The sequence below is a fragment of the Microtus pennsylvanicus genome, chromosome 6, assembly GCF_037038515.1.
Source record: "Microtus pennsylvanicus isolate mMicPen1 chromosome 6, mMicPen1.hap1, whole genome shotgun sequence".
Taxonomy (NCBI): domain Eukaryota; kingdom Metazoa; phylum Chordata; class Mammalia; order Rodentia; family Cricetidae; genus Microtus; species Microtus pennsylvanicus.
Window position 1 is genome coordinate 118559836 of NC_134584.1, and position 12756 is coordinate 118572591.

The following is a 12756-nucleotide window of genomic DNA, read 5'->3' on the forward strand; positions in this document are numbered from 1 at the left end:
AGCCGGAACAGGAAGTGAGGTAGGGTCCGGCGGCGTCCCCCTGCTAGCAGCTGTTGCAGGTTATCATGAGATGCCTTGGACCAGGTTTGAGGGCTCGGCGCCTGTTCCCACCCCGCTACCCGCCGCAGCCGCCGGGGCCTCGGGCGCCTCGGCTGTGCAGCGGGCTCACGGCTGGCGCCATGGACGAGCTGCTGCGGCGAGCCGTGCCACCCACGCCGGCCTATGAGCTGCGCGAGAAGACGCCGGCGCCCGCCGAGGCGCAGTGCGCCGACTTCGTGAGCTTCTACGGCGGCCTGGGCGAGACGGCCCAGCGCGCCGAGCTGCTCAGTCGCCTAGCGCAGGGCTTCGGCGTGGACCACGGCCAGGTGGCCGAGCAGAGCGCCGGGGTGCTGCAGCTGCGCCAGCAGTCGCGCGAGGTGGCCGTGCTGCTGCAGGCCGAGGACCGGCTGCGCTATGCGCTCGTGCCGCGCTACCGCGGCCTCTTCCATCACATCAGCAAGCTGGACGGCGGCGTGCGCTTTCTGGTGCAGCTGCGGGCCGATCTGCTGGAGGCGCAAGCCCTCAAGCTGGTGGAGGGGCCGCACGTCCGGGTAAGGCCCCACCCGGGGCCCCCGCCTCCACCCCGGGGCCCTGCCCCTTCCTCCCCGCTTCCTAGGTCCTTATCCAAGCCCCCTGCTGCCCTCCGGCCGGCGGCAGGTACACAATGCTTACGGCGGCGTGGTACATGGCATTGGTGCTGTCTAGTGCGTACCCATTGCGCTTACTCCAAAATAGCTCTCTTTTAAACGGCGCTGTACCTGAACAAGGATGGAGCGCGGCCTTGGGCAGAGCTGGAGCGCCTACCCCGAGCGCGGCACCGTCCTGACAGGTTACAGGAACTGTACCTAGATGGCCAGAAGTGAAGGTCACCACCGTCTTAGTTACCAAAGCCTCCAGCCTTCTCTCTGCGCGACTCTGGGTAGATTTGCCTCGGAGCTCAGCCCTAGACGCAGTGATTCTGAGTTTACTTTTTAGTACGTGAACTAATGAGCTGCTTACCTAGCGGGATCACGTAGCTTGCAAGTAACGGAGATTTAAGTAGCTGTGACCCAAAAGATTGTCTAAGGTTGCCCCAGCCCTTTACCGTTACCATTAGATAGAGAGGAAGACTGGCCGGACCCTGAGTTCTTGCACAGTGATACCAACATTTCAGAAGTTCCTGTCCTTCCAAGGTTCATCTACTTTTTCAAAGCCAAACAGTGGAGTGATTCTGTCCAAACTCATTTGAGAACTCTGAAACAGGCATGACAGTTTTTTCTTCCAGTCCCTTGTTTTGGGTGGTATGCATCTCCTTTACGGTGAAGGGCATAGATAGCTTCCAATGCCCATCCAATTCCAAATTCTGATTCTGGGAGTTCCTTTGCCAGCCGGGCTCTCAGCTCACCGTGGCTGCTGACACTGTAACACTGAGACTGACTGTGGGGAGGCGCTTGCTTCTGGCCATCAGAAGCAAGACACTTAGACATTTTACATACAGGTCCCCTTGCTTTTTAGCCTTGGCCGTCCTCCTCGTAAGGGAGAAAGACACTGCCGACTGCCGGCCAGGAGTCATGAATGAGGCTTAGAGGTATTTGTCAGCAAAGAGGGTATAGCCACAGCCTGACCTTTGCCCTTCTATATGGTGCACGCTTTGGAGGCCCTATGTGTTCCTCGACCTAGATCTAGGCTAACTGCCCTGTAAGTACACAGTTAAGCCAACCAGCTGCTTTATCCTTCTCACGGTTCTATAACATTTTCTCAGTTAAGTCATTTTGATAATAGAGATTTTATTCCTCTCCCTAGCATTTGTCGGCCAGGATTTGGTATTGTCACCTGTCACCAGAAGAACTAGAGTATGGATGTGTACACACATGAACCAGAGGTCAACCTGGAGTGTCGTCCTCAGAAGCTGTCCGCCTTAGTTTCTGAGACAGGCTCTCACTGAGAGTCGGGACTCGCCAGTTAGATTAGGTGGGCTGCTCAGTAAGCCATTCTACCTGTTAGGCAGTGGAGTACCTCCTGAGCACTCTAGCAAATTCTGTGTTCTAATAAGTTCGGTGTTCATTGTGTGCTTTTTCTGTGTTAGAGCATAGTTTATTTTTTGACAGGGACAGAGATTTCAGTATATCAAGTGCCCCTCCACCCCTGTGGCCTGTGAGCTGGAACTGTACTCTTTCTTGGCCCCACCCTTTTTTCCCTGACAGTAGTTTTGCCTACCCTTCCCCCAGCTCTGGACTCTCCACAAGGCAAAGCAACTTTCCCTCACATACCCCAAAGAGGTCACTCTGGAAAGCCAAGCATCTCAGAAGAGGCCCGACTTTGCACTGAGAGAAGAGCAGCCTCCACGAGCAGTGGGGCTGAGTGCAGCAAGCGGTGGGGAGCGGGGGGCTGACAGGCTGATGGTTCCGGGGGCTCTCGGGCATCTCAGCTTCTCCTGTGACTCATAACTGCTGTGTTAATGAGCAGAAAGCACAGGAGACTGTTTCTGTTGCCTATTGTGTGACCTGGTGACCTGGACGCTCGCTGTGGTTACTTCCGTCCAGAACAGCAGTTATAGAAGCAGACAGTGAGACTTCTCACCTTTAGCCTACATCCCCTGTTCTTGCGTCCAGCATCACATGCCACAGCTGTCAGCAGCCCAAAATAGAAGAGGCTTCCAGAGTAGAGGCGTCATCAGTGGAGCCAGGGTTCCTGGCCTTTTCCTGCCATGTCAAAATGTAGTCCATCATGCCTGCATAGCCAGCCTGTTCCAGCCCCACAGTGAGGGCACAGAAGCAGCTCCCCAAGCCCCAGAGGATGGGTGTAGGATGTGTTTGCATTTTCCCTAGGGATAGTTAGTGTTTCTTAGCTTACTCTTTAAAAATGGAGATCTTGAGACCTTGGAAGGATGATCAGGATCAGGTGCAGAGTATGCAAAAGCTTCTTTGTTCTGTTTTGGAGACCAGACTGGCCTCAGAGTCATAGAGATCAACCTGCCTCTGCCTCCTGAGTGCTGGTTTGTACCCCCACTATGTCAAGCTTTTTTTTAAATCCTTGTGTGTGTGTCGTGGGTACAAATGCACATAGCATCAGTGGTCAGCCACGGGCACTGGCCCTTGTCTTCCAGCTGCTCAGTGCTGTGAATGCTACAGGCCTGCAGCTTCTAGGTGTCCTCTTGACTCTCCTTAGGAGTGCTGTGTCCATGTGTCCAGCTTCCACTCAGGTTCTGGAGATCCACTCAGCTTTGTATTTTCGAGTGGGAGGCGCTTTACCCATCAAGCAATCTTGAGCCAGAGCATGAGGGTTCATAAAAGGCTATCCTGTGTTGCCAGCCCGTGGCTCTCCAGTCACCATTCTCAACACCTCTGTCTTCTTGGGGATTAGTGTGGGGGTGAATGCTTTGACTAAGGTGAACTTTGCCCTGCAGAGCCTTCACCCGAGTTTGTTTTTTTTTTTTAAATGAGATTGAGAACATAAGGCGAAGGACCTGCATAGCTTCCACCCAGCCACTTTCCCAGTTTGCGTCCTTCCCAGGACAGGCAACTCTCATGCACCCTGCAAGCAGTCCCTTCCAGCTCCTTCACCCTCTCCCATGAGCCTGAGAGTTGTGTGCAGCCATTCAAAACCCTCTCTCACATTGAACAAGGTTCCTTGGTCCTGGATTTGTACTCTGCACCCTGTAAAGCTGCCAGGACAAAACTATGCCTCCTCTGTGTCCTGGTACTTAGCTGCATGAATAGAAAAACCATATTTATGTAAAGACTTTTATAGATGTGGAAGGTCGCTGCAGTGAACCAGAAGCACTGTCTGTTACTGTTCCATGTGCCACTGTGGAATTCACCTGTGAGTAATAGACCCACAGTCACAGAGGTCTGTGTAGCAGAGAAGTTGGTCACTTGGGTCGAAGTCTGGAGTGAAGCAGCCCCAGGCTAACCCTGCTCTTCAATGTCCTGGATTGGGGGTGTACTGTTCTCTGAAAAACCATCACAGTCACCTCCTGGCCCAGTGTGACTGCTCTAAAATTTTCTATCCCAGCAACTACCAGCTCACAGTGAAAAAGACGAAAGAAAAAAGTCAGCAAAAGCCATGCTCCTGATGTCATTGAGGCTCCCAAAGCCATTACAAGACCCCTCTGCTTACAGCTCATTGACCAAAAGTCAGGCACATGGTCACTGCCATGTGCAGTACCATCTTAATTCTACAGTCATGAGCCCAGCTGGCAGCATGGGTATGGACTCCCGAGACATCAGGATATAGAAGTGTATGTCTGTCGGTGGGTGGATAGACTCCTGGGGGGACACTGGCTTCTCTGAGGCTGCCTTCCTCTCTCTTGCCCAGGAAATGAATGGAGTACTGAAGAGCATGCTGTCCGAGTGGTTCTCCTCTGGCTTCCTGAGCCTGGAGCGGGTCACCTGGCACTCCCCCTGTGAGGTGCTTCAGAAGATCAGTGAGTGAGTATGGCAGCCGTGGCCTGCACAGCTTTTACTTCACCTGATCTATGAACACACTAGGTGTGGGTCCTGGACTATTATCACAGGGAGGGTGGAGATTGGGGTGCACCCCAGAAAGACCCTAGCCAGTCTGTTAGTCACCCAGGGTTATTTAAAGCAAATGGCCTCGTCACCAAAGCTGTAGGGACTAATTGGAACAAGTCTTGACCTGAGAGGTCAGAATGGTGCTATTTCATCCAGTTATTAAAATACCCCACCAGCATAATCACGTCACGATCAGGGCTCAGTGCAACACATACCCTGTTGTCCTGCCCACACTCCACATTGGCCCGTATAATTGAGGGCCGGAAAGCATCCTGGGATGTAAACCTTGATAGTGTCTACTATTCTTCCCCATGATGGAAGTATGAATATGTGGGATAAGGCTGGAGGCATGTGTATCCACCAGTGTTGGCAGCATGGGAATTTATTTCCAAAGTAAAGATAATAAACAGTGTTCAGCAGCAAGAAATTCCAGTAGGTTTGCCTGAAACTGCTGCATAAATGCACCTGAGAGCCCCACAAAGTCCTCTGAAAGCAGGTGTTGAGTGGGCAGCACATGCTGTCATCCCAGTCCACGGAAGGCTGGAGACCATCTGAAGCTCAAGGTCAGTCTCGGTGATAGTATCAGAACAGCAGGGCTGTAAAGCAAGACCCTGTCAGGACAGACAACGTGGTGTTAGACACAGAGCAGAAGTGGCTAAGGAGAGTGGACTCAGCCCTTGGTAGTTTATAATTCTCGCATCTGTCTAATCTCTGTGTTGCTTGGTCAGGTGTGAGGCTGTGCATCCTGTGAAAAACTGGATGGACATGAAGCGGCGTGTGGGGCCATACCGGAGATGCTACTTCTTCTCCCATTGCTCCACCCCTGGGGAGCCCCTGGTTGTCCTACATGTGGCTCTGACCGGTGACATTTCCAACAACATCCAGGTACTTACAGGTGGTCCTTTCAAGACAAAATAGGCCTATCACTGTGTGGCGTGTGTGTGTTGGAAGTCTTCTACTACATAGGTCTCAGTGACTAAATTTAGGTCATAAAACTAGGCAGCAAGTGCCTTTACCACTGATCCTTCTTGTCTGACCCCAGTATTTTTTTGTGTGTGTGTTGTTTTTCAAATAGGTTTCACTATGTAGATCAGGCTAGTTTCAAACTCACAGAGATCTGCCTGCTTCTGCCTCCCAAATCCTACAAGACCATGCCCAGTTTCCAAGTATGTTTTAGATGGCGATCTTTAGTATGGTTTTATCCCTTTTTAAAAGACTCTAAACTCTGATGGATAGTGTGACTGGATAGGTAAAATCTCCTGGTGTGTAGTTTCAGGCCAGGCTAAGGATAAGCACTCACCTGACTGTGGTGACTTCGAATTGAGAAGAGCTTGTTGTTGGGGGAGGCTGCTTGCTTGTTTCCTGGCTGCCCAGACTCCCAAAATAATATAATAAGAAATTATATTATTGAAATTACTGCTTGGCCAATCACTTATGCATATTGCTATCTAGCATCTTTCTCCTCTGGTGACTCCTTGGCTTTTCTCTGATTCTGCCTATGTTGACTATAGCTTCTCTCCTGCCTGATCCCATAGCCTGTTCAGCCCCAAAGAAACACACAGAGGTCTACATTAACTATAAATGGTTGGCCTATTAGCTCAGGCTTCTTATTAATTCTTATAACTTACATTAACCCATAATTCTTGTTAAATTTTGAAGTCAAGCCATTTCAAAATATATATGGTGTATTAATCCAGCAGCATTTGTAATCAAATGTCTTTTAGCAGCTATTGTTCCTTTCTCAGCTGTCAAACTATTCAAAGACAACACTACAACATACAGTATCCATACTCTCTGTGTATTTTCCATCTTTATGTGGCTTTATTTTAAACTCTATTTCTTTTACTTTTAATTTTTGATTTTTGTTTTTGTTTGTTTGTTTGAGACTAGGTTTCTCTGTATATCTTTGGCTGTCCTGGCACTCACTCTGTAGACCAGGTTGCCCTTGAACTCACAGAGATGCGCCTGCCTCTGCCTACCAAGTGTTGGGATTAAAGGTTTTTGCTATCACACTCAACTGGCCTGCTCTCTCTCTATATCTTTTCCAGCCTGGCTATATTCTGTTAAGCCATTGGCTGAAAGCAGCTTCTTTATTTATTAACCATTAAAAGCAGCACACATACAGAAGGACCTCCCACACCAAGAGCTTGTTGTTAACAGGACCCTGTGGGATGGCAGAGAAGTGCAGAGCAGTGTGCTGTGGCATTTGGGAGGCAGCTTGACAGACAGATGGGCGTGGTTCTGTGTACTGCTGCAAACTGGGAGCTGTCGGGGAGCTGAAGTTGTGAGGGCTTCACTTGCCCCTCCTGTGGAAGCTGGTCCTCTGCAGGCTTCTAGTAGGAAGGTATGGACAAGCATGTGACGCTGGGGAGAGTGGATCACAGCCACACGGTAAGACCTGCGGGCAGATGAAAGCAATGAGATCCCTGGGGAGAGCAGGTTTGTTCAGAGCTAGAAGATGTGGGGAGGGCTCCGAGGTCTGGATAGACATTACAGAGATAAATGGATCATGAAGCATGGTGAGTTAGAGTCCCTGGCCTCGGCTTCCCAGCTGGGGAGCTCAGATGATGAGCATCAGACAGATGGGCTCATGTTCTTGATGAACAGAGACAATGTCCTTCAAAGCTCCACGCCTTCGAGCTGGCTTGGGAACTAGTGTTGCTGGTGCTTCTCTGGGGCAGCTTGGTATGTGTATTAAAGTTCAGAATATATTCCTCCTCATCTGAAAATTCAGCTCTGTGAGTTCAAGGCCAGCCTGGTCTACACAGTGAGGTCCAGGACTGTAGAGCCACACAGGGAGACCCTGTCACAAGATAAAACAAAACTCCCCACATTTAGTAGACAGTGAGAGCCAGTGAAGTCTGGTGTCAGCTAAGAGACCTCACAGCAGAAGTGATTCCTTAGCTTGCTTTGTGGAGGTGTCTGTGTGAATGTATTTTAGGAAAAATAAGAATGCATAGACCGTCCTCTAAAGGGCACATCTTACCCCAATTGCCAGTGGCCTTGTGAGGAACAGAAGTACAAACTGAGCAGGGGAGCAGAGACAGCTCTGGGCAGAGGATTGAAAGAAATCTCCACACATTGCCCTTCACACAGAGGGGCCTGGGAAGACCAAAGGTGCTGCTCTTCAGCAGAGCTGGCACGGGTCTCCAAGTGGTGAGCAGGGCGGTGTAAAATTGTCTCCTCCAGAGTTTTCAGAACAGTGGGGATGGAGACTAAAGTCTCCGCCAGCACTTCTGCTTCCTTTGTCCTGTGAGTAGTGACAGTGAGCAGCGCACATGGCGCCCTTCTGAGGCGTGCTGCCCGTGTTTTCCAGGGCATCGTGAAGGAGGACCCTCCATCTGAAACGGAGGAGAGGAACAGGATCTCTGCTGCTGTCTTCTACTCCATCAGCCTGACCCAGCAGGGCCTGCAGGGGGTGGAGCTCGGGACCTTCCTCATAAAGCGAGTTGTCAAGGAACTGCAGGTAAGCATGGTGAAGCAGCGCCCCAGCTCCAAGAGTCTCTGTCGTCATGGCAGGTGGGCCCTGCCACCACTCTGGGGATACAGGATCCAGATAGGAAGGGTTGAGAGGAAGGAAAGGAGGCAGAACAGCATCAGGTGCCACCAGGCCAGACTAGGAACCGAAGGAGCAGGCATCTGAAGAATAGCATTGCACTGGCTGTGCAGCAAACACGCGTCATCTTTCTGGCTGTGCAGCACACATGTGTGTGTGTGTCACAAGGACATGAGCTATCTGGAGAAACCTCGCCTGTTTCCCCCTGCACTTCTGGTGGCACGCATCAGTCACGTATGTCCGCATGGCCACCTATCACTCTCTGCTGCTCCAGCCCTTATAATACAGTTGACAACCCTCCCCACCATGCCATGCCAGACACTTCCTCCCTGCAGCCTTCAGGGCCTTGTGAGGGAAATTCACAGGTCAGGCCGAGCAGTATGAAGGCAAATGCATTAGCTGATGTTGGTCTGATTTCCTTGACTTTGCTGCCCCGGAGGGACACGTTACCTGTCCTGAGACAACAATGCAGCAGTTTCTCCTGGGCCCAGCTTTTCTGGCTGCCCTGTGGGGAGCTAGATGGCCAAGTGAGGAGAGTCTGCCTCTGAGCTGCTGACAGAGACTGCATCGGCTGCTTCCTGCTCCCTCCCTCTTCTGCCCAGGCACAGCATACAGTGCAGACTCACAGGGCTGACCTCACAGCAGAGCCGGTTGCAGTCGAGGCACTTCCATGCTTGGCACTGCCTTACGCTAGTAATGCCGTTTGCTCATGTAAGGCAAGCAGCCTATCACTGAGCTACAGTCACAGCCCCCTGCCCCCCCCCCCTTCCACCCATTGTAACTCTTATTTTGAGACAGAGTATCTCAAAGTTTTTTGTGCTGGACTTGAACTTATGACCCTCCTGTCTCAACTCCTGCATAGCTAGGATGACAGACTCGCACCAATATTCCTGAGGAATCAGATTTAGATAATTTCGTGTTTGGCAATTTGCTTTATCATCAATCTACCTCCATCCCTCAGAGGTAGCGAAAGCAAATCTGTTGTCTGCTGAAGGTGTTAACAAGTGATTCAGGGAGAGGAGACTCAAGAGGACAAGGAAGACAGGGAGAGAACAGGATCAAGGATTCTGGGTGATCCGCCCAAGACCATTTCATTGGCAGAGCTAGAAGCTTGACCCAGGAGCCTCCTGTGACCTCAAAGTCCTTATAAATGTCCTCTCCTGAATGCTGGCCCCGAAGGGCTCACTGGGGTTACAGAGGCAGCACACTTGAGAGCCCCAGTGCTCATGAGAAGAGTACGGGAACCTGTTGACTCCTGGGCTGTTTTTCTAAATTGATAAGTAGGACATTACACACAGTGTAAACTCACATACGGAATGTAAGATAGCCCCAGCTGTGGAAGAGCGCAGAGAAGGCCAAAGGCACCCGACATGCTGGACTCAGAGCTGTGTTTTCACAGCAGTGGAATTTTCCCATAGTGGGCTTTACTATGTTTATAGCAGGGAGTGCTTATGTTTAAGACTATCCGTAAGATCTCTGTGTGATTCATATGGTGGTGACGAAGCTGTGTCTTTACCTGACCCTGCTCTCCCCTCTGCCACCACTGAGGTAGAGCTGGCTGGATAGTCACACAACATGGCATCTGTATGTCAGTCAAGCATCCTGGCTCTGGGATCCTCCTAGGAGAGGTGTGGTGCAGAGAAAGTAAAGCCCACAGCCCATCATTAGGGCCAGCTCTCTGCTTGTAAGCAAGCCGCCCACTCCTGACCTCTGTTTCACCACTGTCAGTGGTGTGACTGGAGATATCATGATTATAGGCTAATCTTGGGAACACAAGATGCCTCCAGGCCTTGGCACTCCCCAGTGTCCTTGTGGACATGGCTTGAAAGAAAGAAAGTACAGCTATGCCGTCAGCTGACCCTGCTGCCGGCTGCAGCACACGTAGGCTGTGTGGGGGGACTGTTCCAGTATGTGTACCCCTGCTGACCATGTGCTCTCTGCCTTCCCTTTTCCTACCTGCTGTGCAGAAGGAGTTTCCTCACTTGGGGGCCTTCTCAAGCCTGTCGCCTATACCTGGATTCACCAAGTGGCTTCTTGGGCTCCTGAATGTGCAGGGAAAGGAGCATGGGAGGAACGAGCTATTCACAGACTCAGAGTGCAAAGAAATCTCAGAGGTCACAGGTGACCCGGTTCACGAGAGCCTCAAGGGCTTCCTGAGCAATGGTGAGTGGGTGAAGTCAGAGAAACTGGTGCAGGCACTGCAGGGCCCACTGATGAGGTTGTGTGCCTGGTACCTGTATGGTGAGAAGCACCGAGGCTACGCCCTCAACCCAGTGGCCAACTTCCATCTACAGAATGGGGCCGTGATGTGGCGTATCAACTGGATGGCTGACAGCAGCCTGAAAGGCCTCACTAGCTCCTGTGGCCTCATGGTCAACTACCGCTACTACCTGGAGGAGACGGGCACCAACAGAATCACCTACCTGGGCTCCAAGAACATCAAAGCCTCTGAGCAGGTCCTCAGCCTAGTGGCCCAGTTCCAGAAGAACAGCAAGCTCTAGGGACATCCTCCCAAAGCCTGGGCCCTTGCTCAGAAAGGAACTGTGTTCGATGGGCCAGGCTTACTCACCGTAGGAGCCTTTTCAGGGAAGCCACAGCTGTGCTGTGTCCCCTGACCTCAGCAGGCACTCAGGAGGCCCCACCTCAGCTGTCACTGTGCTGGCCGACTCACTGCTTGGAGGAGGTTCCGGTGTGGGTGCACACACTGTGGGAGATAGCGCTGTGCTCCTCCAGAAGCTGCCCTGCTGCCCCACAACCTGTGCCTTCAGGAAGCTCTGCGCTCTGCAGTGTGACCCACAGGCTGCCCATGCCCAGGACAGAACCCAGAGTACAGACCCTTGGATCTTGTAGAGCTGACATCATGTCTTCCTTCCTGTCTCTGCCGTGGCTGCTATTGCAGCTTATAGCTCAGACTGGAGGCTTTGTGACATGCGCAGGGCATAGTCGGCCCCTCAAGGATGCTGCTGCTTGAGGCCAGGGTTGGCTTATAGGGCATAAATGAGATTCCAGTTCACAATGAACTGAACAGTAAAGAACGAGTCTGTTCTATAAACACTAAACATGATTGTTCACTACACACCTTTCTTCAAGTGTGCTTCACTGTGTACTTTTATTCAAGATCAGAGTCCTGGCAAGGCTCAGGGTCAGCTCTGAAATGTCCACAGCATTACATTCCCCAGCCAATCCATTGGGAACTGAGTATGGATGAAGTCAGGTGCAGGATGAGGAGTGGAGAAGAGGTGTGTATGTGTGTGGTTGTCTGTATCTCAGCGTGTCTGCATGACTGAGAAGGTCTGTATGTGTTGATGTGTGTAACTGTGTGTATATATATGCTTGTGACGGAGCTGGGGATGGGATGGTTTTTTGAGTGTATCTGTATGCATCTACATCCACACACGTGCATCTGTGTCAAACATCAGCAGGCACAGGGCTCCTGCTCTCAGTTGGACATGCGTGTCCCTTGCCTTTGTTGACTGCATCTTCTAGACCTTCCCAGACTGGCCTGCCGGTGCAGAGGGCTGGCTCCTGGAAGCAGCTGGGATTAGGGGCTAGTGTCCTCTTCACCCAACTAGAGGCAGGGAGTGGCCGAGGCAGGGAGACCTCCAAGGCATAATCTGTCCCCCAACTTCACTCAATACCCTGTTCTACAGGTCACCCTCAAACCGCCTGGCTCTCTGCATCAGCTTGCTGACCACCCTTTAAAGTGTAGTCCTGGAGCCCCTCCCTCCCCTGGCCTTCACCTGCTGCCAGCACTCCAGTAATGGCTTCCTTTGCTGTGTTCTTGGTGCTAAGTCATCTGACCTGTTGGGATCCCACCAGGGCCCGACCCTTCTAGCCTGCAGGGCCCTTCAACAGCTCTGGAACCCCATTCTCACTAAGACCTATGGCAGGATGCTCCTGTTGACACAGATAGGAAAATAAAAGGACACTTCTCAGTAATCCCACTTCGCTTCTCAGGAGCTGGGGGATCTAAATGAAATGAGGATGGTGGGATGTGGGTCCTGGAATTAGCACAGCATTTGTGGTGTGGTAGACTGCTCTGGCCCCTTCCCAGGCCAGCTGGTCATTGTAGTTGCTGTCCACCCATTGCCATCAGACAGCACTGCTGCGGGTCCCCTGCCTTGTCCAAAGGGTGCAGAGGAGTGGGGTTTGGGTTAACTGGTCCCTTGCTCGCAAAGGCAGTGTATCCGGAGCCACATCAGCCCACACAGACCTTGAACCTGAGCTTGGGGTGCAGAACCAACTCTAGGTTCCCAGAACACTGAACTACTGGCAGGCAGAGAGCTGGGGAGGGATGTGGAGTTGGAAGGGGTACAGGGCTGTGGGGGCCCACTGAACTTTGGGGGAGCAGAAATTGGGGTGTATGGAGCTGGGGATACACATAGTTGTGGGGGAACAGAACTAGGGACGTGACGCCATTACTTCCCCTCCTCTCTTGTGTGCCTGGTCTGCTTTGCCACTAGAGGCCGTCAACACGTGTTTCAGGGAGCCTCTCTCGTCTCCATTCCATAATCTCATTTTGGCTGACTAAACAGCAGTTTTGGGCATGAGCCCAGATCGCAGATCCAAATCCCAGTGCACCAGAGGCCACATTTCAGGCATCAGCCCTTGAGTGACCATTGTTAAAATTTTTCATGTCACCCTGTGCATAAGGATTCAGTATTTTAT

The 12756-nt window shown here is 51.7% G+C and overlaps 1 protein-coding gene across 1 annotated transcript; it reads left to right on the top strand.

Moving 5' to 3' along the window:
- The first annotated feature begins 10 nt into the window (after positions 1–10).
- On the top strand, positions 11–11164 carry Mlycd (malonyl-CoA decarboxylase). The gene is made up of 5 exons (XM_075977428.1): positions 11–590; positions 4336–4448; positions 5261–5417; positions 7849–7998; positions 10056–11164. The coding sequence occupies exons 1-5, from the start codon at positions 66–68 to the stop codon at positions 10587–10589; spliced, it is 1479 nt and encodes a 492-aa protein (XP_075833543.1). The 5' UTR covers positions 11–65; the 3' UTR covers positions 10590–11164.
- Positions 11165–12756: the final 1592 nt, after the last annotated feature.